Below are 22,963 nucleotides of genomic sequence, written 5' to 3'. Positions count from 1 at the left end.
GATCTCTACTACGTGTTTGAGCAGGGAGCGCACGTTGAGGAGGACGCACCTCAGAAGTTCAGGTGCACTGGGCATCCGGAGGGTGGGCTGTGGCCATGGGGGGTGCGGAGGTTGGAGAAGGTTCGGTGAGAGTGTCGGCAGGAAAACTGGTTGTGGGTGGTGTCCTGCGTCGACAGCTGGCAGTTGTTGTTTCTTCCGGGGTTGACTGCAAGGAGGGTGGCTGAGTCGTAACGGTGGGGAGTGAAACAGCCAGGGTCCCTGGCGCTGGTCGGGTCACGGACGGGCACTGACAGGTTTGCCTTTGGTGCGCCAGCAGCTGCCATTAAGTAGGGTACAGGGGAGGGAGTGCAGCTGGGAGGCGGGAGCAGGAACCAGCAAGGGGGGGTGGGAGGGGCCGCAGAGGCAGTATTTGTGGGCAAAAAAGCAAGCAAAGGACACAGAGCAAAAAGGATACAGAGGTGCAAAGAAGGAGCTGCGCGAGGGGAGAGCAGAGTTCTCTGACCAGAAGGTCAGAGTTCTTGCTCAACTATTCGCGCAGCGGCGGCCATTAAGCAGGGGACAGATGAGGGAGCACAGCAGGGAGGCAGGAGCGGCCCAGCAGCGGTGGGGAAAAACGTTGCAAAAAGGACACAGGGCAAAAAGGACACAATAAGGCACAACAGAGTAAAAGAAATAGAAGAATATAAGGAAGAAAAGAATAAAAATAAAAACTAATAAAGGAAACAGAAAAACAGGCACGATTGACACAAACCAGACAGACCAACAGGGCCTGGAACACCTACCAGGTCTGAGAGGTGGAGGGGACAGTGGCAGCGGTGCAACAACGGAATTGCGCGAGGGGAGAGCAGAGTTCTCTGACCAGGAGGTCGGAGGTCTTGGTTAATGAGTGCCCTCCTCCCATCTGTGTTGCTTCCAAAGAAAAACACCATAAATGATCTAGTTATTTAAGGCACTTTATATGGCATTCCAACGCCATGTGCCCTCCTGAAATTTCATGCTTGGGTAGCTGGATAAATAAACAAAATGATCACAGCTGCTAGAGGGCAAGCTCTTTTTTTGTGGAAGCACACAACTTCTGCCAAATCAAAACATGTTCTTGTGGCTCCCAACATGTGTGCGGAGCCAAAGCCCTTCGCTAATGATGATCAAATAAGTGTCTGGAGACAGTTGAGCTGTCAAGCCAGACCATGAAAAGTGGAGATTTGTGGGGGATCTAATTTATGTCGCATACACACAGAGAGGAAGAGGGCAAATAATTTTTCAATTTATCAATGATAAGTCAACTTGATAAAGATGAAGAACATGCAAACTTGGGAAGAATAGCTTACCTGTCCAGTGCAGCAGAGCCGAGACGCTGCTTGATGTTGTCACTGGTCAAAAGCAACGTTGGACCTAGAAGACAAGCGCATGGGAATATTTAATCCATGGTCAAAGTCAGTCTACAATTCCACCCATGGAGCTTTTAAAATGGAATGTTTAGGAAATGTGTGTCTGTTGATTTTCAGGCAAAAGACTTTATAGAAAAGAATTTCCCACTTGCAAACGTCTGACACATAGAGAGGAAATTAAGTATTTTCACTGCATCGTTTTCAATGCTAATGAAGTAGGTCCCCAACCTTTCATGGAAGTTGGTTGCTTTTAAGTTTGGCTTCAGCCAAGATATTTCAATTTTATTAAGATGATATGCGGGATAATAATAACGATAACGGGCTTTCAGCTAGTCTGCTAGTTGTGTTGTGTTATGTTCTGTTCAATTAACCATGCTATGTCCATTAAATAGCTCCCACCTAGGGGCATATGTATCAACATCACCATTTGCGATTCTCAAATAGCGATTTTTAAAGAATCGCTATTTGAGAATTGCAAAACGGGATGTATTTAAAAAATTGCAAACTTTTTGCGATTTCTTAAAATTCCTTAATTGCGATTAGCAAATTGCGAAATCGCAATTAAGGAATACCTGCCCATTCATGTCTATGGGCCAGGAGACCCATAGGAATGAATGGGAAGTAATTCTCAAATAGCGAATCGCAATTTGCTAATCGCTATTTGAGAATAATTTCAAAGGTGCAAGGGTGTCATGATGACACCCTGATGCACCCCTGAAATTAGCATGTGTGTGCATATGGCGCACATACATGCCCTAAGGGCATGTATGAGCGCCATGTGGCACTTTGTAAAATTAAAAAAAGTGCTTTTTGAAAGGAAATCGCAAATTACCACCAACTGGAAGTTGGTGGTAATTTGCGATTTCTTAAGGATAATTCGCACAACTTGGGTGCTTTTTACATGTCATTTAAGAAATCGCAATTTGCGATTTCTTAAATGCTTGCGAAAAGTTAGGAAATCGCAAAATTAGCGATTCCTTAAATTTGCGCTGAAACATGGCTCATACATACCGTTTAGCGATTTTTTATTCGCAAATGCTGTTTTTTGCAAATCGCAGCGTTTGCGAGTAAAAAATCGCTTGATACATATGCCCCCAGGTTCTGAAAAGTAAAACTTGATAAACATGCCACTTCATAAAAGCGATTGTGCAATGGGGTTGGGTGCACAGAGGAAGAAGGGCAGGGCACACCTTAACTTTTAAACTCAATGACCTGCCCCAGTACTCTACTACTTGCAAGCGCCTTCTCCTTTAAACATTACTGCTTAATTACTTTCAAACTCCTTTGCCACTAACACTATTCACGCGTGAAAGTGGCACCGCTGTTATCCCTTCCATTCCAGATGTCCCACCTAAAAAGTAGCTCATCTGACCTACAAGATCTTCAGGAGAGGCTTTTCTTCACCAGACTTAACAGACTGCATTCCAGCCACCTGATTAACTGTCCTTCCTATAGCACTCCATTGCATATGCTAATCAGACTTAATATAAAGGCTATTAGAAATCAGCTACCCACAGCTCATCTGAGGCGCATATGTTATCCTAGATTGACTATATATTGTATTTTCACACATAGGGCGCAGATCTCTTTACAAGTAAGTGCACAGTTTTACGGTTTAAAAGTTAGGAAAAAAGGTTTGCCAAGGAACTGACACAAACTCATGCAGTCTTCAATGGAGTATTTTGCCAGGAAATGGAACAACCTCAACTACTTTTGCCTTTAAAGTCAATAACATTACTGATTATTCTCCAAAAATAATGTGATTGCTGATTCACATTTTGCATCTTAAGATCACAACCTTTCTACTTGCTTTATGCCTCGCTGCAGCACCACTGATCACAGCAATTTACTATGCAAATAAAGTAAACAGACGTTACACCAACCTGGTCCTGTAAGATTTTCTTTTAGCAGCATCGAGAGCGATCAGTGGTAGTTCTATTTTACTTAATGGAAAATGCATTTGCATAAATAGGATGGGAAAGCTACAAAATCCTGCTGATTAGTAACGAGTGAGTGGCAGAAGGCAAAAATCGAAAATATTCTGCAGATGCTCTTTAAGCTTCAGCGTCACCCCCAGCTGCTCGCGACCTTGGGAAATGCCACTTCATTACTGAGCCGCTTGCTAGGCGCTGCCGAGGCTATTATTGCTAGGTATAAAGGTCATCCACTTTCCCAGGGCACTGCTGTCACCGTCCAGCAGGGTCTGCTCAGCTCCATTTGTTTACCATTTTCATTTCATGAATGCTTAATGGGATTTGATGCCTAGTAAAATGATGACTATATTACAGGGCTGTTTCTGGAGGGACTAATGCTGAGGACACTGCCATTGCAGACTAGCTCTTTACAGCACATAGTCCCAAGTGTTCCCTGTAACCCTCTCTCTGCCCTCACCCCTTCAGCCATCACTACCTAATTAGTGCGTGGCGGGCTGCAGCACCCCTATATAGTCGTTATAGTACTTCCAATGCATGATGCAAATTTGTCAAAGAAAAATTAAATTGAAGACGTACCATAACAAAATTAGTGGTCTATCTGCCGTCTGGGAAGAAGGACGTTATCAAAAAGTATTGGACAAAATAGCTAGTAACAACATCAGGTCAACAATTCTAAATTTGTGTTTGGCCGGTTTCAAAATCTCATGATGTAAGAAACCTGTAGCAATGCTCCAAGAGAAGGGAGACTTGGGGATGTGTAATTCAGCACAAAGACTACTAGTCAAATTAGGCTCCTTTGGCCAATGCTAAATATTGCAAGATGGCTATAGTCAAAGCCAGTCTTCAAGAGCAGCCAACCTGGCAGTGTAAGAGCAGCAATGTCCTGCTTGGTGTCAGAGAGTTGGCTTATTGAAGTCATATGACGTGACACTGGCAGCTTGAAAAATACTAATAACCTTCGAAATTACAATCATATTAGGAATTAACAGTAGAACGTCAGTTTTTTACAATCATTTCTGTATACTTTATAATTCCTTGATAAAACTTGATGAAATTACATATATTTGAACAATTAGGGTTCAGAATTACTTAACTCCAGCACTTTCAGTCTTGGACCCTGGTTTTATAATCTATGCCTAAAACAATTTGGAATGTGGAAAATGTTGGTTCTGTCAGGTACAGAATTTATTCTAGATTTACTGAATAATAATACTCAAACCTTTCAGCAATAATCGATGAAAAGTGAAGAAAAAGCAAATACCATGAATCAAAGAAACAAGCACAAAACCACACCAAAATTAAATCAATCAAAATCTCTAGTTAAGGATAAATCCATATGTTCTTTACATTTATGGAGTCGGAATGAAATTAACAGGCTGTCAAAGTTCATGAACATACAATTTGTTCCAACGGCGCAAGTGATACTGTGAAAAAAGGTGCGAAAAAAATGCAGAACGTCAACAGGATATATACAGTGCTGTACGATATGATGAAACTGGTCATTCAAAAGACATCTATCTCTTGGTAAACAAAGCTCTGCGCCGCTTGGGGTTTTACATTTCCATTTCACGTGGGGCGGAGAAAGTAGGGTCGGGATTATCACCAGCACGTTGACGTTTCGACCCAATGGGGTGCGTAATTTCCGTGAACGTGTCCGTGGAGTCACTGGTGACGTGGACACACGGGGGAATCAGAATCAGTCTCAATGTTGTTCTCTGATTTGGAGCTGCTGCCCGCCCCGGAATGGGGTTGAGAATCTCAGTCGGCGTAGGATCCACCGGCAGTAACCAGACTGAAGTCTTCCTCGGATCCATAGAGCCTGGAGGCATGCTAGTGGGATCTAATAGGGCAACAAAATTCTGCAGAATGGCCTCTTTGAAGGCCTGGATCTGCTGCGGTAACACCCATAGACTTAGAAACTCAGGTTAGATCGGAAGTGTTAGACTTTGCATCTTTGGCGGGGTTTCCACAGATATTTTATCTCTACCTCCTGTATTTGTGATGCTGTGCTGGATTTTGTCTTGGCTGGCTTAGATGTTTTGGGCACTTTGGAATTGCTGATCAGTGTCAAAGTGCAAGTACTTCCTGTGTAAATTGTTGTTACTATTGGTTCTCCTTAGTAAGGTGCACTGAGTGTGCCAGGGCCTGTTAATCAAATTCTACTAGTAGGCCTGCAGCACTGATTGTGCCACCCACATGAGTAGCCCTGAAAAGTTATCTCAGACCTGCCACTGCAGTGTCTGTGCGCAGTTTTAAACTGCCATATCGATCTGGCAAGTACACCTACTTGCCAGGCACTAACCTTCCGTTTTCTTAGATGTAAGACACCCCTCAGGTACTGTGACGGGCTGTCAATAAGGGACTCTAGACGTGCTCGATTAAGCTTAGGTTTTATTGGGATTATCTTTCTCCTTGTCCGACTTGTAAGTCTGTCCCTTGCAAAAGCCGCTGGATCCGTGATGCTTGGGAACCCGTAGGGTCTTCTGGTTCGTCTGTTTTGCGGGTTCGGTCTTCCCCAGCCGTCTTGAGGTGTGGTTCCAGTTACTCGCCCCAAAACAAAGGAAGACAAGGGACTATATTAGTGTCAACAAGCGAGAGATCTCGATCCTACCACCAGGGCCAGGGTGTGGGGATTCACCTTCAGTGTGCTCAAGTTCCAAACGAATAGGTATGCGAGTGGTTCTACCGGTGAAGGGGGAGGGGTATTAACACAAGAAAGGGAGAAAGTTCCGCACGGGTCGGAAGTTTTAACGCGGGTTTTCCCGCCGTCCTACCCACCCCGCTACCCGGTCCCGTACCTGTCCAAGCCACGCTCCTCCCCTGGGAACGTGGCAGGGCGCTGCACCGGATCCTATGCCTCCTGGCTTCGCTGCTCGTGGACTCTTCTGTTCTCCGGTCTCTCTCTTTCGGGCTCCGTCCTCCTCCTCGTCTCCGTCTCCACTCCGTTCGCTCTCTTCTCCGCTCCGGGGATCGCCGTCCGTCGACTTCCTGGTTCCTCCCTCTTTTGACGCTCTGAGTCCTGTGACGTCCTCAGGGGGCGGGGTGTGTCCTTCGCGGTCTTCCCAGTTAAAGGGCTCCGTGCCTGCTACGGTCCCTGGAAAGTATGCATCCGTTTCGAGTGTCCATTCATCCTGTTGAAAGGGGATAACATCATGGTCACTCGATACCGGGGTCCACCAGTCCTTACTTCCTGTTACCCCTTGAGCCGCGGGAGGCAACCCGTCACAGGTACCAAGGTAACCCCATGGGCAGGGTGCAGTGCTGAAACTGATTTGGATATGGCTGGGTCTAAACTGGGGTGGCATGTTGAGCAAAAGAACGATGGATTTAACTGAGATCTATTGACAGGGGTTGAATGTTTGATTTGCTCTGCATTCCGTCCATCATTTGTGTGACTTTTGCTTTCTCGCTCTAAGTGCGACAGGTATGCCCAGACGTGGGTCCCGGGCTCACTGTGTCACTGGATTCAAGCTAACCTGACTGATGAAGGGTGATGTCCCGCAACCGGTCCCAGGATGCTTGTTTCCAGTTCAGGGAGGACCTCGCTTGGCAGTTCGGGCTGGACTGTTCCCACGAGGCACAGGGTCAAGACTGATTTGCATATAGCTGGGTCTAAACTGGGATGGCATGGTGAGCTAAAGAACGATGATGGATTCAACCCAGATCTGTGACTGGGGGCGAGTGTCTGAAAAGTTTCAGCACTCCGTCCATCATCTCCTTGTGTTTGCTTTGTTCGCCCTAAGTTGAAAGAGTATGCCCAGACGTGGGTCCCGGGCTCACTGTGCCAATGGATTCAAGCTAGCCTGGCTGATATGGAGTTTACATACAGCGATGAGCACACCATATGAGTTTGGTGGAAATATGGGGTTGTTTGGTGTTGGGCAATTTGGGTTAAAAGCGAGAGGCACAGTAATAATGACAGAAGTATAAACGCATTTCTGTTTGTTGGATGTTACACGGGCGGGAGCAGAGGGGTGGATTAATTTACACCATGTTTTAGTTCATCGTGGGGTTATTTAAGATGATTTTTCCATGTTATCGTTATATGATTAAATTAGTGATTGGATGTTATTATTACTATAATCTTGTGGCTGACAGATGCATATATATTTTTTACATACTACAGATACCCCTGAAGAAGGTTTAAAATAAACCGAAATGCATTGGGTGTAAAGATCGTAAATAGAAGAACTCGGAAATCTGTTTAATTGTTCTAGAATAGGCCTGGATGGGCAATTTTGGAATAAGCAAGATGCATAAGATTGTGGAATTCCGAGTCTTTGGCGTGATGGATTAACTATGAATAAAAGCATGATTAACAAGAATAAAGACTTTATTACTGTGGTTTAAGTGGATAAAATTCAAACACTAGTGCATAAGGCTGTGCAACCCTTTCGGATCTACAAAAGGCGGGTCCATATTTTTGGAAGTATCATTACAAGTGCTTACTGGAACGGAGCATTAGAAGGGTGCATGCACGCCGAACTTGATGAATTCAGAAAAGAACAAGTGAGAAATATTATGGGTGTGCTCCAGACTATTCAAGTGATATGGGATGATGTCACGAAACTGGTCCCAGGATGTTTGTTTCCAGTCCTGGGAGTGCCTGGCTTGGTAGTTAGGGCTGGACTGTTCCCATGAGGCACATGGTCAAGACTGATTTGCATATAGCTTGGTCTGAACTGAGGTGGCGAAGTGAGCTAAAGAACGATGATGGATTCAACCCGTATCTGTGACTGGGGTTGTTTAACCATTCTGTGCGCCTTTGCCTGTTTGTGGATTGTCTGGTTTTGGAGTGACAGGTGCTGGGGATGTACATTCACTGTAGACAGCCACTGGGGGGGTTGTGGTATGCCAGGCCCTTCCTGGATGACTCCGAGATGAGCCGAATAGACCTTGGCTGGATTTAGAGTAGTGGGCGGAGTTTTCCTTGCATGTGAATAGGGCCTGTCTCCCTTGCACAATGCGGTTTCCACCCCTGGTGGTCATACTGCACCAGTGAGGACAGAACTGGTTTGGACTGGGCTCAGAGACCCTTGCACAAGGAAGCCCAAAGACAACATGGGGTATAAGTAGTGGACCTTAAACCCTAGAACTTTAGATCACTTCTGGACTCAAGAGGAACCTTTGCCAAGGATTAAGAGCCTGAAAGATGTGCGTACTGCCCCTTTTGCTGTGGGCTGTTGGCCGCAGTTGCTGCTTTTACCACGGAAAGGACAAAGACTGGAACTTTGCTGAGAAACCTACTTAAAGATGAATCACAAAGGGGTCTGTGTGTGCTGGTCTCCTGTTTTGAAGTCTCAGGAACAAAAAGATTTCACTCCCAGCACCCCGGAACTCTATTGCTGAGAGTTCTGACCTGCCAGGAGGTGCCTATTCCAGGTTTGGGCCTCTGGAGGTTGGTCCTGCTTTTGGGAGCTGAGTGAAACCTATAAGAAGCAAACAAATCAATCTCCGACGCAGTCAGCGATCCCGCAGTAACACCACGACCTGCAGCGAGGCCCGGGGCACCACTAGTGAAGTAGTGCACGAGGCACAGCCCGACCTGCACCACAGCTCAGATGCCCTTTGACGACTGCCGAGGGTGACTCCACAAACTCATCGACTTCTCATCACTTCCCCAGAACCGACGCCTCACACCCGACTTCCCCTGTCCTGGATTCGGCACGTCGCCTCCTCGTGGACACAATGCCTCGCCTCCCCTGTGGCAGCCAGGGAGCCAGTCTCAACCTCTGCACCGACGCCTCTCCTACACAAAGCCGTGTATCGTCATAGACTTCATTCTTCAAAGGTACTGTTTGGGGGTCCGTGAGACTCCGTGCCCCACTCTGCACACTTCGCGGTCGGCGCAGTACTTTGGATTTATTGCCCCAGTTGGAACTATTTGTTTTCTACAAGCTTTATCTTGGAAATAACTGTTTTTAACTGCTATTTTACTACCTGTATGTTAGATTTTTGTCTTTTTGGTCTTGTTGGGTTTAAATAAAGATAATTTTATTTTCTCAGCTGGTGTGGTGTCCATTTGTGGTGTTTTCACTCTATTTCTGTGTGTCTGGAGTACAAATACTTTACACAATGCCTTTGGGATAAGCCTGTCTGCTTGTGCCAAGCTACCAAGGGGGTGAGCAGGGGTTAGCTAAAGTGTGCATCTCCCTACCCTGACCAGAAGCAAGGATCCCTACTTGGACAAAGGTGCATTCCTCTGCCAACTAGAGACCCACATTTCTAACAGGAAGTAAAGCCAAAATTGGTTTTGAATCGCAGACTGAGATTGTAACTTCGATATACCCTGATGTTCTGGTGACTTCTTTTGCTGGGAGTGTTGGGAAGACAAGAGCCCTGTTTGGATGACAACTTTTTTTTTTTTTTTAACTTACCTTATGACTTTGATTGTGATGGCCCTTTCTATGGTGCTTTCCCCTCAACTTTTTTGATTTTGTCCCTCCTGGCATTCCACTGATCTATGTGGTAGGCTTAGGACTTTGAACACTTGTGACACTACCATCCAGTGCCAATGCACTGTGCTGGTCATATATACCTACGGGTGACTGGTGTATACATATTTGACTCATTTGAGTTAGCTGTAAGTTTCTTGTCTAGGGCTAAGACATTTGCCTAGGTCATGTGATGCAGATGCTCCTCCATGGGCCTGCAGCACTGGTTGTGCCACCCATGGACGTAGCTCTTCAAAAGTGCCACAGGTTTGCCCTGGAGGGGCCTGTGTTTGCAGGTTACTGTTACTCAGCTTGGCATTTAAAAAGCTACTTGCCAAGGTTCTGCATGTCTCTTGGTATATTGGAGTACTTCCTGGGGGTAGGGGTAAGGTGTCGGGAAGAGGCAGGGCATGGATGCGGATGTGCTACATGCCCTGGTAGTGAATGCCACCGGATGGTGTGTTCGGTATGATGGGGCCTGCTTCTCACATTGATTAACATGGGGGACCAGTGGAAAGGCTATTGAGCAGTATTTCCTATGTGCACATGAGTATCAGTATAGGGTTTGATGTAGATGAATTAGTAATGTTAAATCCTCTCCAGTCGTCTGAGTGGATTCGGCATTACCAATGTTGAAATGCCACTTTGGGCAAGTGGGCATTTCTGTGCTCATGGCTCTGTGTGCCTGTCAGCCTGTCTCCAATCCAAATCTGGGTGCTGGGGGAACAGCTACATCTGTGAATTCCTGATAGAAGGCCATAAACTAGGGGCTCAAGGCAATGTGTATAGTTGGCTGGTGTCGTTTAAGTGGATGAGGGGCTGGGTCATGAGGCATAGTCAAATCTGTTATTTCTTAACCATTACAACTGTGCGGGTATGAAATATTGGGGATGTTGTGTTTCATGCTAATGTGCTAGCGGTAAAGTGGTATACATCTGAAGAGCCTACATATATGTTTCTATCGCCGACGATGCAGGAGAGATTGCTTGGATTGTGAACATGTCGGGGAAGTACACACATGGGTTTATGTTGCTTGCGAGGCTCAGGAGATTACAGAGCAAGTGAATGCTGTTCTGCTGCTAATGGGAAAGTTTGAGAATTACAAATAACTGTAATGTATATGTCATTTTGATTTCAATGTGTGCGTAATACAAAGACCAGTGCTTTATACATACGGAGTGGAATCTATTTGTAGTGTTCTCAGTGTGTTGCGAGGGTGGTGTGGTGCCAATACTTTGACCCTGAGGCAAAGCCTGACTACTCTGTGCTAAGCTACCCAAGGGTGAGCATAGGTTCTCGGACGAGTGTATAGTATTCATCCTATATTGGATGGCGGATTCTGTCTGGCTTTGATGCGTCCCAGCCGGCCAGCAACCGCTGGGTCTAACAAACACATCAACATTCTCGACCGGAATCAGGTTTTCCAAGACTTTCTACGATGGTCATGACATAGAGGTCGACCTTATGGTTCTGGATGGCCTTTGTATTTTGCTGAGCAGTCGCTACATGACTTTGAGATATGAGCAGAGCCCAGACACCAGAGACTGACCATGTGAGGGTCCATCACAGACATCTAGTTGTGGCAGTCGTTGCAGGGTTACATGCTGTCGTTTTTGAGGAAGACATGTCCCTTGCACACTGGAAAAATTCAGTCAAGGTTTTCAGTCAGCTTTGAGGAAGCCAGTTCTGGATTCAGTTCTGAAAGCATAGAAAGGAAGGAACTGACTTCGACACACACACAGGTGATGGTTATTATGTGGTCATGACGTCACTTCCAGGAAAGGAAAAGACCCAATGCAGAGCCGTATGACATCACCTACTGGTGCATGAGGGAACTGATGAATCTCCAGATCCTGTCTGGCGAGTGGGGTTATTTACAAGGTGAGAAATTTGCGGTTACAAGTATACATCAGAAGTAGATTGTATTTTCTATTGATAGGTACCCACATGCTTGGTTAGAAAGTGAATAATTACTCCACATGCAGTGCGAGGTAACTGTAAGAGGAGTGTGAGATAGGTGGAATAAAAAAGAGCAAGGATTTGTTGTAGCCGTCTTGCAGGAGTGCGCGCCGGAAACCTGTGAGTAATATGACAGTCCTTTACCTGATACCATAAAGGCTTTTGCACTATCCTTGAACGTCCCAGGAGTTCTGATGGAAGGGAAGAATCGTACAGTTCCCTTTGGTCCACATACTTGTTCTCTGCCCATTTGAACAAGTCAACAGCCAGAAACTATTGTGCTACTTGCAACAGGTCAAATTCAGACAACAGTATGCACATATGCTCATATAGTGCATCTTTGCAAAAGACTGCAGGAGAAAGACAAAACTATAAAGGGAGTCTTAAATCTGAACCTTTCCCCGCTCTTCCTTCAACTTGCACCTTGTACCTCAAGTGGGTGAAATGGATAGTTGGGAATTCTCAACATCCCTTACCTACAGTGAATCTTGCTAGTGTTTCCACCGGCACTTTGACTCATGGCAGAGAATCACAACCACACAATGACTGGGGGCGGAATTGACCTTGAGCCAAAAACATACTCTTGAAAGCAGCTTTAGAACAAAATGTACAAAGAGCAGAAACCTAATGCCAGTCCAGGTCTCCTCCCCAACTACTAATACGAGGTGGTGATGCACCTGTCGTAAGGTATAATATGGGGGGCTTTCTAAAAGAGATCAAGACCGAATTACACTTTGTCGGCTCAAAAGTAATGCTCGGTCTGTATGAAATAAGAGGGCAGACTGAAAACAAAGACAGAGACAATGAGTTGCAGCCCACTGTGAACCAAACAGAATAATGGGAACAATATTGGGGGATAGATGCTTTCTTTGGAAGACCATCTTATTGAGCTCCAAGAAAAAAATAAATAAATAGATAACAGTTCAAGGATTAATAATATAAGAATCATGGGCTCCCATCTGGTGCAGAGAGAAACGACACTGACAAGTATTGGAGGCATTTTACTTCCAGATCATAGCTCAATTCTAGGAGACTAAGATTTACACACAACCTCTGCCTGCCATTGAACAGGGTGTCCAAACAAACAAGCACAGTGAATGATAGTTGGCAAGGGATTGCACGCTACTAAAAATAAGGTGACCACATGAAACTAATCAAAGATTACATTGTAATGTGTTTAAAGCTGTGGTATTGGGTCGACTGGTTGAGGCCAAAGCACCACTTAATGAGATGAGAATATGCAGCAAGGAGAAACCAGAAATAGAACAAGAGGATATAGATAAGAAATAAGCCATTAGTTCGCAGCTGCCTACTTTAATGATGGGGGCAAATTGTTTACTGAGAATTAAACATTGTTGCTTTGAAGGGGCTCACAAAAGGCAATACAAGATTACCCAGTAAGTTTAGGGCAAATATGACCAGCACGCTTATAAAAGATATTGCTGGTGGTTGCCAACCAGTAATAGAAGGTGATAAGAGATACAGACAATGTAAGACTCAGTTAAAGGGAACCTTCTGAAGAGAAGGCACAATTAGACTACAGGTAATGCCACACTGCCTAAACTCTAATCCATAACAAGTCAAAAAATTTCCCGATCCAGTCAGAGGAACCATCAAAGCAATCAAAAAGATTATTATACAAATAGATTTTTTAAAGGAAACCAAACTACTTTATTGGCTCAGAGGATTACTGAACATAACCCATCCATGAATTTAGCCTGCTATTGGTAACACAAAAGCTAGAAAAAGATGTCACACACTCCAATTCCTACATGCCCATCTCTCTCCTCAATACTGATGTTTAGGGGGCGTGACCAAGGCTGAGACCCAAGATGGCACACCTTGCTTGAGCTCCGGGGCCTCTGATGCTGCCTGACACCACCAGCTAAACTGTCCGAGAGGCTGGAGCGGCCAGAGCTATGACCGCGGTAGCAGGGGGCCCTAGCGGACCCGGTGAGCATTTCAGTGGGCGGGAAGGGGTTGGGCCCAGACAGGCGAAAGCTTGCTGCGGCGCTCTCAAGATGGCAACCATGATGCCACAGAGGAGTCCGCCGCTGAGGGCCGTGCTTGAGTGCGCTCACCCAGCTCATTCAGAAATCTAGACCATGGCAGAGAGTCCTGCGGGAAATGTTTGGACACTGGTGATGGCTGCTAGCAAGAACAATGGAAACAGCTGGGAGATCAGTGGGGGGGTGGAGCCCTCTGGTTGAGTGTGGTCTTGGATACAACCTGATTACAGATGGGTTCAACTGGTGGTTGCCCCCTGAATTGTTGGCCACCATGATCTTCATGAGTTGTGGCCCTCATTCCTCCCGCAGTAAGCCCAAGGGAGCTGCCATGATCAATGAAATGCTGAGTGGCACCAAACTCACCAAGGTGAGCGACTCACAGGGGGCCTGTTGAGGGAGTGCAAGTGGGGAACGGCACAGATGTGGCAGATCTCACCTCACCTTCTACAAAGGGGAACATACAGGCACTCCTCCAAGAAGTTACAAGCATTGGCACATTCAATAGGTCTCGCCATTGCAAGAGGTTTTTTTTCTTTGCTTTACAGTACTGTGGGTGTAAAGTAAGTGCAGATTGCATGTGTTTTTGATAATAAAATAGCGCATGGAACAAGAGTGATGGGGAGCCGAAAGGTGCGGGGTTGAGACAAGCATACAATGGCGTGCCCCGTTCAACACCATTAAGAGCCAGAACTTGCTCTACTGCGTTGCATAAAAGGGAGAGAGCAGAAATGTGACATATTTATAAATATATGTCACACTTCTTGCACTGGCGCACTAGTGGCAGCATAGCGATAATGCAGGCACCTTTGCACCACAGCACAAGGGTGCCTGTGTTGTAGTCAGAATAGCTTTTGTGCAGGAAGGGATAACTTCTGTTTTTAGATACTTTTTCCTCTCTGTATGTGTGCTGTAAAATGCAGCACACATTCAAAGTTGAAGTAACAAGGAGCAATGAAAAAAAAATTCCCTTTATAATGCTAGCCTTGCGTAGGCGCACTATTTGGTGCAAAGCCAGGTCTACAGACTTTAGTAAAGCTGGGTTTGCATCAGAAACCATAGGTGAATGAAAAATAAAGCCCGTGCTCCACCGATGGAATGCCTCCCAATGCAATGTAATTCAAGGTAGAGCTATGCACTGTTACTTTTTTCACTAAATCCAGCACATTGAGCTTTGCATGGTTTAGTAAATCCCGAAATCAATTTTGTGTCAGGCTGCGTCAAACAAAAAAAGTGACATAACCCCGACACAAAATGTTAGCAAATCTGGGACCACATACAGACTGCTTTAGAGCAGAAATAGATGGTGGGAGGCTGTACAAAAGGCATGTAAGACAGCTGTACATCGGATATATACAGCACAGAGAGCTCAAAACCCAGAATCAAGTAAGATACGAGCAGCAGCAGGGCTGACAGAAGGAGGCATATTAGGACCGCAGCAGAGCAGATATAGACAAAAGAAAGTCAGATACAAGAAGCAGCAGGGCACACACAGACAGCAACAAAACAAAAAGAGATAAATGACAGTAGGACGCACACAGACAACAACAGGACAAACAGAATCAGCAGGGCATATAGTCAGCAAAAGGGCACATAGACAGCATTACAACAAATACAGTTAGCAGCAGGACACACACAGACAGCAGCAGGACACACACAGACAGCAGCAGGACACACACAGACAGCAGCAGGACACACACAGACAGCAGCAGAGCATACAAAGACAGCAACACAACAAATATAGTCAGCAACTACAGTCAGCAGCAGGGCACATACAAACAACAGAACAAATATAGACAGCATCAGGGCACATATAGACAGCTGCAAGGTACAAATAGAGAGTAACAACAAAAGAACAAGTTACTTACCGTCGGTAACGATGTATCTGTAAGAGACATAAATAAAGTTATAGATTCCTTACCTTAGAATTACCCCCAGGTGTCAGACTGAATCCAGAGAATGTTTTTTGTAGCAGTACCCCTGCATGTCGGTAGGTGGCGTTGGTCGACTCAGCGTTTGTTGTCAGCGTCGTGGTCGCTGGGATGACGTTGTGGTGTCTACTTAGACGTCGCCCCTGCACGATGACATCCGTTCGGACTCGACTTGCCATGCCAGAAGCGCAGAGCTATGTAAGACACAGACCACTGGTGCACAAAACTAGGGCCCTGTGAGGGAGTCCCTATTCCTGGGGCGGTAAGGAATCTAGGAGAATTCCTAGAAGGAATCTAGGAAAGAATCTAGGAGAAAAATCACCGAAGACCACCGAAGACCAACTACGCGCAAACCTCGCTCTCAGCCCACCCACGAACCCTCCAACACAGACGACGCTGCCCGCAACCTCAGATGCTGGATCGACGACTGCGCCAACACCCTAGCTCCACTGAAGAAACCCCCCCCCACAGAGACACCAGCAAGAGGATCAGCTGGTTCACCCCAGAACTCCTAGCCTCCAAGCGAGCCTGCCGGAAGCTATAGATGAAATGGCACAGCTAACAGACTCCAGACAGCCACGCAGCCCACAAGGACGCCACCTGCAACCACCATCACCTCATCAGGACTGCCAAGATGACCTCCTTCAAAGACCGCCTTGACAACAACGCACACAATAGCAAGGAGCTCTTCAACATCGTGAAGGAACTCTCCAACCCCAGCTCCAACACCAACGACATCACGCCGTCGCAAGCCCTGTGCGACTCCCTCGCCACTTTCTTCCACCGTAAGATAGCAGACATCCACGACAGCTTCAACACCCAGACAGCCCCATCAGAAATCAACACAACAGTCTCTCCGCACACCATCGACCACGACCCCCTGCTAGCCTGGACCAGCGAGAGCATCGATGACACCATCAAGACCATGACAGTGATTGTTTTCCACGACTCACTTGATGAGTCACGCTGCTGAACGAGAGAGTGAGCGTGCCCAGTGCAAGTTCCCAGGACTAATTTCCATGGATGTTTCGCTATACTGAGCGGATGCACGAGAGAGCAAGAGTCTCCATTAGAAGTCCCGCGTATCCAGCAAAAGCAGTTTCTGGAAGTAGCGGTCTCACACATCCAAGCTGATCCAGTCAGCTCCTGTATGTACAGGACGTGAGCGTGCACAGGCTACTTGCCGTCCTGAGTGTGGTTCAAAGAAGTTCCACGTCGCCCACAAAAACCAAATTTGGTACTACAAGTCCTCCTTGATAAAGACTCACCCCGGTTAAGCTTTACCCTGATGAAGACCTTTGTCACAAGAAGCGCCACTTAGAAGGTCGAAACGCGTCGGTCTTATACCTCAGAGAGGATCACCCAAACAGTTCCTGCACTGTTTATTTAGAAAGGAGTATGATTACTTTTTAAATGTACAGTTTCTGCTACTTGGCAGTATCAATATGTTTCATGTTTGTAAATTGTATAAGATGTTTGTCTATTGTAAATATGTCTTATGTATTGAACATGTCTTTTGTTTACACTCTATATAAGAACTAAGGCAAGAAGGTAATTGTCTAGCCAGTCCTGCATAGGGTTAACACATCTTGGAGAAAAATAAACCCCAAAAAATGCTTCAATGTATTAAGTTACAACCCAGGGATAAATAAAAAATGCTCCTGGAGATAAAACAAATTTTGAATTATGGTGTCAGAGGTTACATGTTTTGTATACACTTCTGGATTCCTACCTCTGTACTCCAGAACAGAATCATTCCCCTGTTTTTTTATCGACCATAAAGACCATGAGCACAATTCACTCCGGCTACCCGTCAGACCCATTCCCGCACCACATATTCAACAAAGCTAGCAGCTCCATCGCACCCCATCTGCGTAACGTCATCAATCTCTCCCTCGAGACCGCGACCTTCCCAGAGAGCTGGAAACACGCCGAGAACAACGCCCTACTCAAAAAACCCAAGGCAGACCCTAGAGACCTCAAGAACTTCCGGCCCATCTCTCTGCTCCCGTTCCCGGCCAAGGTCATCAAGAAGATCATCAACAGACAGCTAACCCGATACCTCGAAGAAAACAGAATCCTGTACCCTTCCCAGTCAGGGTTCCGCAGCAACCACAGCACCGAGACTGCCCTCATCGCCGCCACCGACGACATCAGGATACTGCTGGACAACGGTGAGATCGCGGCCCTCATCCTCCTTGACCTCTCCGCCGCCTTCGACACCGTCTGCCACCGCACACTACGTGCACATCTCCACGCTGTGGGGATCCGAGACAAAGCCCTGGAATGGACCACCTCCTTCCTCTTCGGCAGAACCCAGAGCGTCCGCCTCCACCCATTCCGATCCGAAGCCTCCGAGATCATCTGCGGCATACCCCAGGGTTCCTCCCTCAGCCCGACACTGTTCGACATTTACATGGCCCCGCTCGCACACGTCGCCCGACAGCACGACCTCAACATAATCTCCTACGCCGATGACACTCAACTGATCCTCTCCCTCACCAAGGACCCCATCACTGCCAAAGCCAACCTCCACGAAGGAATGAAGGTCGTCGCCAACTGGATGAAGACCAGCCGACTGAAGCTGAACACGGACAAAACGGAGGTCCTCATCCTCGTCTACAACCCTTCAGCCTGGGACGACTCCTGGTGGCCAACGGCACTGGGGACAGCCCCGACACCCACCAACCACGCACGCAACCTGGGAATCATCCTCGACTCAACGCTCTCCATGACCAAGCAAGTCAACGCCATCTACTCCTCCTGCTTCAACGCCCTCCACATGCTCTGCAAGATCTACAGGTAAATCCCGACAGATACAAGAACAGTCACCCAGGCCCTCGTCAGCAGCATACTCGACTACGGAAACACCCTCTACGCGGGAGCCCCGACCAAGCTCATCAAACGACTGCAAAGCATCCAAAACACCTCGGCATGACTGATCCTCGATGTACCATGGCACGACCACATCACCCCCCACCTGAGAAACCTGCACTGGCTGCCTGTCAATAAGAGGATCATCTTCAAGCTCCTCACCCACACACGCAAGGCACTCCACAAGACCGGCCCAACCTATCTCAACAAACAACTTTCCTTATACACCCCCAACCGCCAGCTCCGTTGACCTCGCACTCGCCACCGTCCTGCGCACTCGCCCCCGTCCCGCGCATCTGAAGAACAACCACCGGCGGGAGGTCCTTCTCCCACCTCGCCGCCAAGACCTGGAACACCCTCCCACTGAACCTATGACAGACCCTAGACCTGCTGACCTTCAGGAGGCTACTCAAGACCTGGCTGTTCGATCAGTAGCCCCCCCCCCCCCCCCAGCAGATTGAGACCCTCACGGGTATGTAGTGCGCTCAACAAATGTTGTTTGATTGATAACTAACAGATACATTGTTACCAAAGATAAGTAACTTGTTCATCTGAAGGAGACCGTAGTTATAGATTCCTTACCTTAGAATAGATACCCCAGCAATACCAACCCCGGAGGTGGGTCTGCAAACTAAGTTCACAACAGGAAGTCCTGGAGAACAGAACTGCCGAAAAAGCAGTCTCTCCGGACTTGACTGTCCAGGCAGTAATGCTTAGTAAACATGTGCAGTGATGCCCACGTGGCTGCCAGGCAGATGTCAATCAGTGGAACTCCACATCACAAAGCAGTAGTAGCTACCGTCACCCTGGCAGAGTGGGCGCGCAGTTCTACTGGAGGTTCCTTTTTAGCCAAAGAATAACAGATCTTAATGCATAGGACGACCCATCGAGAGACGGTACGTTTGTGCCCTGCCGACCTTTCTTGGCGTCCACATAACCCACGAAGAGTTGATCTTCCACCCGGAAGTCTTTAGTGTGGTCAAGGTAGAAAGACAGTGCACATTTTAGGTCCTTTGGAAGGGTGTGGAGGCAGGAAGAAGGTGGGCAATGTGATGGACTGACCCATGTGAAAAGAGGTCACCACTTCGGGCAGAAAAGAGGGTCTAGTACGGAGGACTACTTCGTCCGGATGGACAGCAAGAAAGGGAGGTCTGGAAGATAAGGCTTGAAGCTCACTCACCCTGCAAGCAGAGGTGATGGCAAGCAAGAAGGCAGTCTTCAAAGTAAGGAGACGTAGTGGCTCAAAGGGAGCACACATAAGATAAGTGAGGACAAGATTCAAGTCCCACTTTGGCATTACGAAAGGAGAAGGAGGAAAGAGAGGAGTAATGCCCTTCAGAAATCTGTTAACAATAGGGAACTTGAAAAGAAAAACCAAGAAGGCGAAGAAAGGTCGAAATGGCCGAAAGATAGCCTTTAACAGTGCCCAGAGCAGAGCCCAGCTGCTGGGTCAAAGAAAGAATGAAGAGGAGAACCTCTGAAAGAGGGGCAAAAAGGGGATCCACAGCCTTTGCTGTGCACCATGCCACAAATTTGTTCCATCTACAGGTGCATACCGTTTTAGTAGAAGGACACCTTGCTGCCAAGCTGACATTACATAATTCGGGAGGAAGATCACAAGCTGTCAACTGTCCTCGGTCAATCTCACGCAATGAGGTGGAGGCTGGACAGGTCCCTTGCAACTGCGACATAAGATCCTCCCGAAGAGGCAGTCTGATCAGAGGATCGATGACCATGCTCAAGTGCTCGGGGTACCAGACTCTTCGTGCCAAGTCCATAGCCACAATTATTACTTGGGCCCGGTCGTGCCTGATCTTCTTCAGCACTCTGGGTAGATGTTATACAGGCGGAAAGGCGTACAGGAGGCCGCAACTCCACTTGGGACGAAAAGCATAGCCGAACGTGTGCCACCTTGGAAACTCGAACGTGCACAACTGCTGACATTGCGCGTTCTCTTCGGTGGCGAACAGATCTAACCAAGGCTCTCCCCACTGCTGAAAGAGACCTTGCACCACCTCCAAGTGAGGACGCCATTTGTGATCCAACATGCACCTGCGGCTGAGCTCGTTTGCCCTGGCGCTCAGGGAACCTGCCAAGTGTTGAACCACCAGGGATATGCCCTGATGTTCCAGCCATGTCCAAAGGCAAAGAGCCTCTTGAAATAGGGTCCACAACCCTGCCCCGCCCTGTTTGTTGCAGTACTACATGGTGGTGGTGTTGTCCGTGAACACCTGCACTACTCGTCCTTTCAAAGAAGGAAGGAATGCCTTCAGTGCCAGACTGATCGCCCAAGGCTCCCGAAGGTTGAGGTGGAGCCCGGACTCCACTGGAGACCAGAGACCCCTGATCCCCGCCTCGCCAATGTGGCCGCCCCATCCCAGAAGTGACGCATCAGTCACCGCTGTGAACTCTGGTTGGGCAAGGGAAGAGGGATCTGCCGTTGACCCAATTCTGGTTCGTGAGCCACCACTGCAACTGACTTGCAGTCCCTTCCGAGATCTGGACGACATCGGAAAGATTCCCCCGATGCTGCACCCACTGGAACTTCAGGTCCCACTGCAGAGCTCTCATGTGCCATCTGGCATGATCCACCAGCAGGAGGCCAGGAGGTCCAGCAGCCTCAGGGTCATTCTCACCGAAATCCAGGCTTGAGGCTGAAACATCAGTATCATTATAGCCCGAATATCCCGGACTCGCTGCTCGGGAGGATAGACCCGAAACTGCGCTGTGTCCAGAACCGCTCCGGTGAAAAGGAGCTTCTGCGAGGAATCAGGTGAGACTTCGGCACGTTGATAGAGAACCCCAACGAACACAGGAGGTCCGCTGTAGTTTGCAGGTGGGAGACGACAGCCTGGGGCGAGCCCGCCTTCAACAGTCAGTCGTCAACATAGGGGAAGACTATAACCCCTGATCTGCGCACATGAGCTGCCTCCACCGCCATCACTTTCGTGAACACCCAAGGGGAACTGGTAAGGCCAAAGGGGAGCACAGTGAACTGTAGGTAATGCCAGTGGGCAGGCAGGACGGGGATGTGAAAGTAAGCGTCCTGCAAGTCCGATGCTACCATCCAGTCTCCAAGGTTGAGGGCAGACAAGACTTGAGCCAAGGTTAACATCTTGAACTTTTCCTTCCGGAGGCACTGTGGCAGCACTTGAGCAACTGTGTCCCACACAGTGTGTGTGTAATGGCCCAAGAGACATGCAGTGTTCACCGACCCCATTCCTAAGCTGGCGGAAGAAAACATCTTCTTCCCAAGATGGTCAAGCTTCTTGGATTCCCTATCTGGGTAACTGTAGGGAATGCGCCTTTTAAGGTTGAGGCTGGGACCACCAAGCACTCGGCGGTAGGATGTTGAGGGAGGAAAAGCAGGTCGTCCAGGGCCAGGCAGTGGCGTCGGCCAATCACCCTGTCCACCGGAGCCCTTGTGCTGAGCTTGGACAAAGTGCCCAGAAGGATGTCGGTGAGGGCCTCATTAAAAGGCAGCAGGGGCTCCGAAGAGGCTGCTGCAGGCTGAAGCACCTCAATCAGAAGGTTAGTCCTGACAGCCACTGTAGGAAGGTCGAGGTGCAGGGCCTCAGCCGCCCTACGCAACATCACAGTGTAGGAGGCTCCCTCCTACGTAGCCACGGTAGGGGGGAGAAAGCATACCAAGGTCTAGGGAGGTATCCAGACCACTGGCATCACCCAACTCCTCTCTCCAGTCCAACTCTTCAAGTTGGTCTGTAAGAGGGTCAACAGACCTCTCCCAGTCCTCCCCACCCTCCACTGCTGCCACTCAGGGTGGTAGGGAACACTAGGGATAAACAGTGGGACAAAAGTACCCTCCGGCGCCGGTACCGACGTCTGTCTGGAGCCTTGTCAAAGTCAGGGGTGAGGCTCGGGTCGACACCGGCTGGGGGCGCAGCCAGCATCGGGGCGTACCCACTGGAATCGGCACAGGGGAAGGTACCGTGAGGTCGACCGGCACCGATCCGGATCTAGGCATGGATCCATGGGGACCTCACGGCGCAAAGGCCGGAGCCGCCTGCATTGAAGTCCTAGAGACTCCAGCAGAGTCCGCGGGACTCTAAGGCGTGCCGTTAGAGTCGGCTGTTTAAAGATGGAGTGGAGGGCTTTGTAGAGTGCACGAAGCTGGACAGGGGACGCTCCGGCTCCAAGAAAAGGAGGGAAGCGAAGAGTTGTCCTAGCGGGCTCCAAGGACAGAGCCGGGGAACGGCGAAGCTCCAGGTCGCACGTCGTGTTGGCTGACAGACGGGGAGAAGGCTTAGAGCGACGATGCTTCTACGCCTTCTTCTTGTGCTTCGACTTACCCGATGAGCGCAAAGACTTCGATGATGAATGGTGATGGCTCCGCGACCGGTCCCGCGACCATCCCCTCGACCTGGACCTTGAACAGCACGAAGCGCACTGCCGGGACTCCAAAAGCTTTCGGCACTG

General features: G+C 48.1%; 1 protein-coding gene across 2 annotated transcripts in view; it reads right to left on the bottom strand.

Moving 5' to 3' along the window:
• PNPLA7 (patatin like domain 7, lysophospholipase) overlaps positions 1-22,963 on the bottom strand; it is a 1,876,659-nt gene that overhangs the window by 858,488 nt on the left and 995,208 nt on the right. For both annotated transcript variants that reach the window (XM_085610534.1, XM_085610541.1), the window contains exon 23: positions 1,329-1,392. In XM_085610534.1, the coding sequence (XP_085466660.1) occupies positions 1,329-1,392 (64 nt within the window). The remainder of the gene's footprint in view (positions 1-1,328; positions 1,393-22,963) is intronic.

This window comes from Triturus cristatus, chromosome 1_2 (assembly GCF_964204655.1).
Source record: "Triturus cristatus chromosome 1_2, aTriCri1.1, whole genome shotgun sequence".
In the NCBI taxonomy this organism is placed as follows: Eukaryota; Metazoa; Chordata; class Amphibia; order Caudata; family Salamandridae; genus Triturus; species Triturus cristatus.
This window is presented reverse-complemented; position numbering and strand designations above follow the sequence as displayed.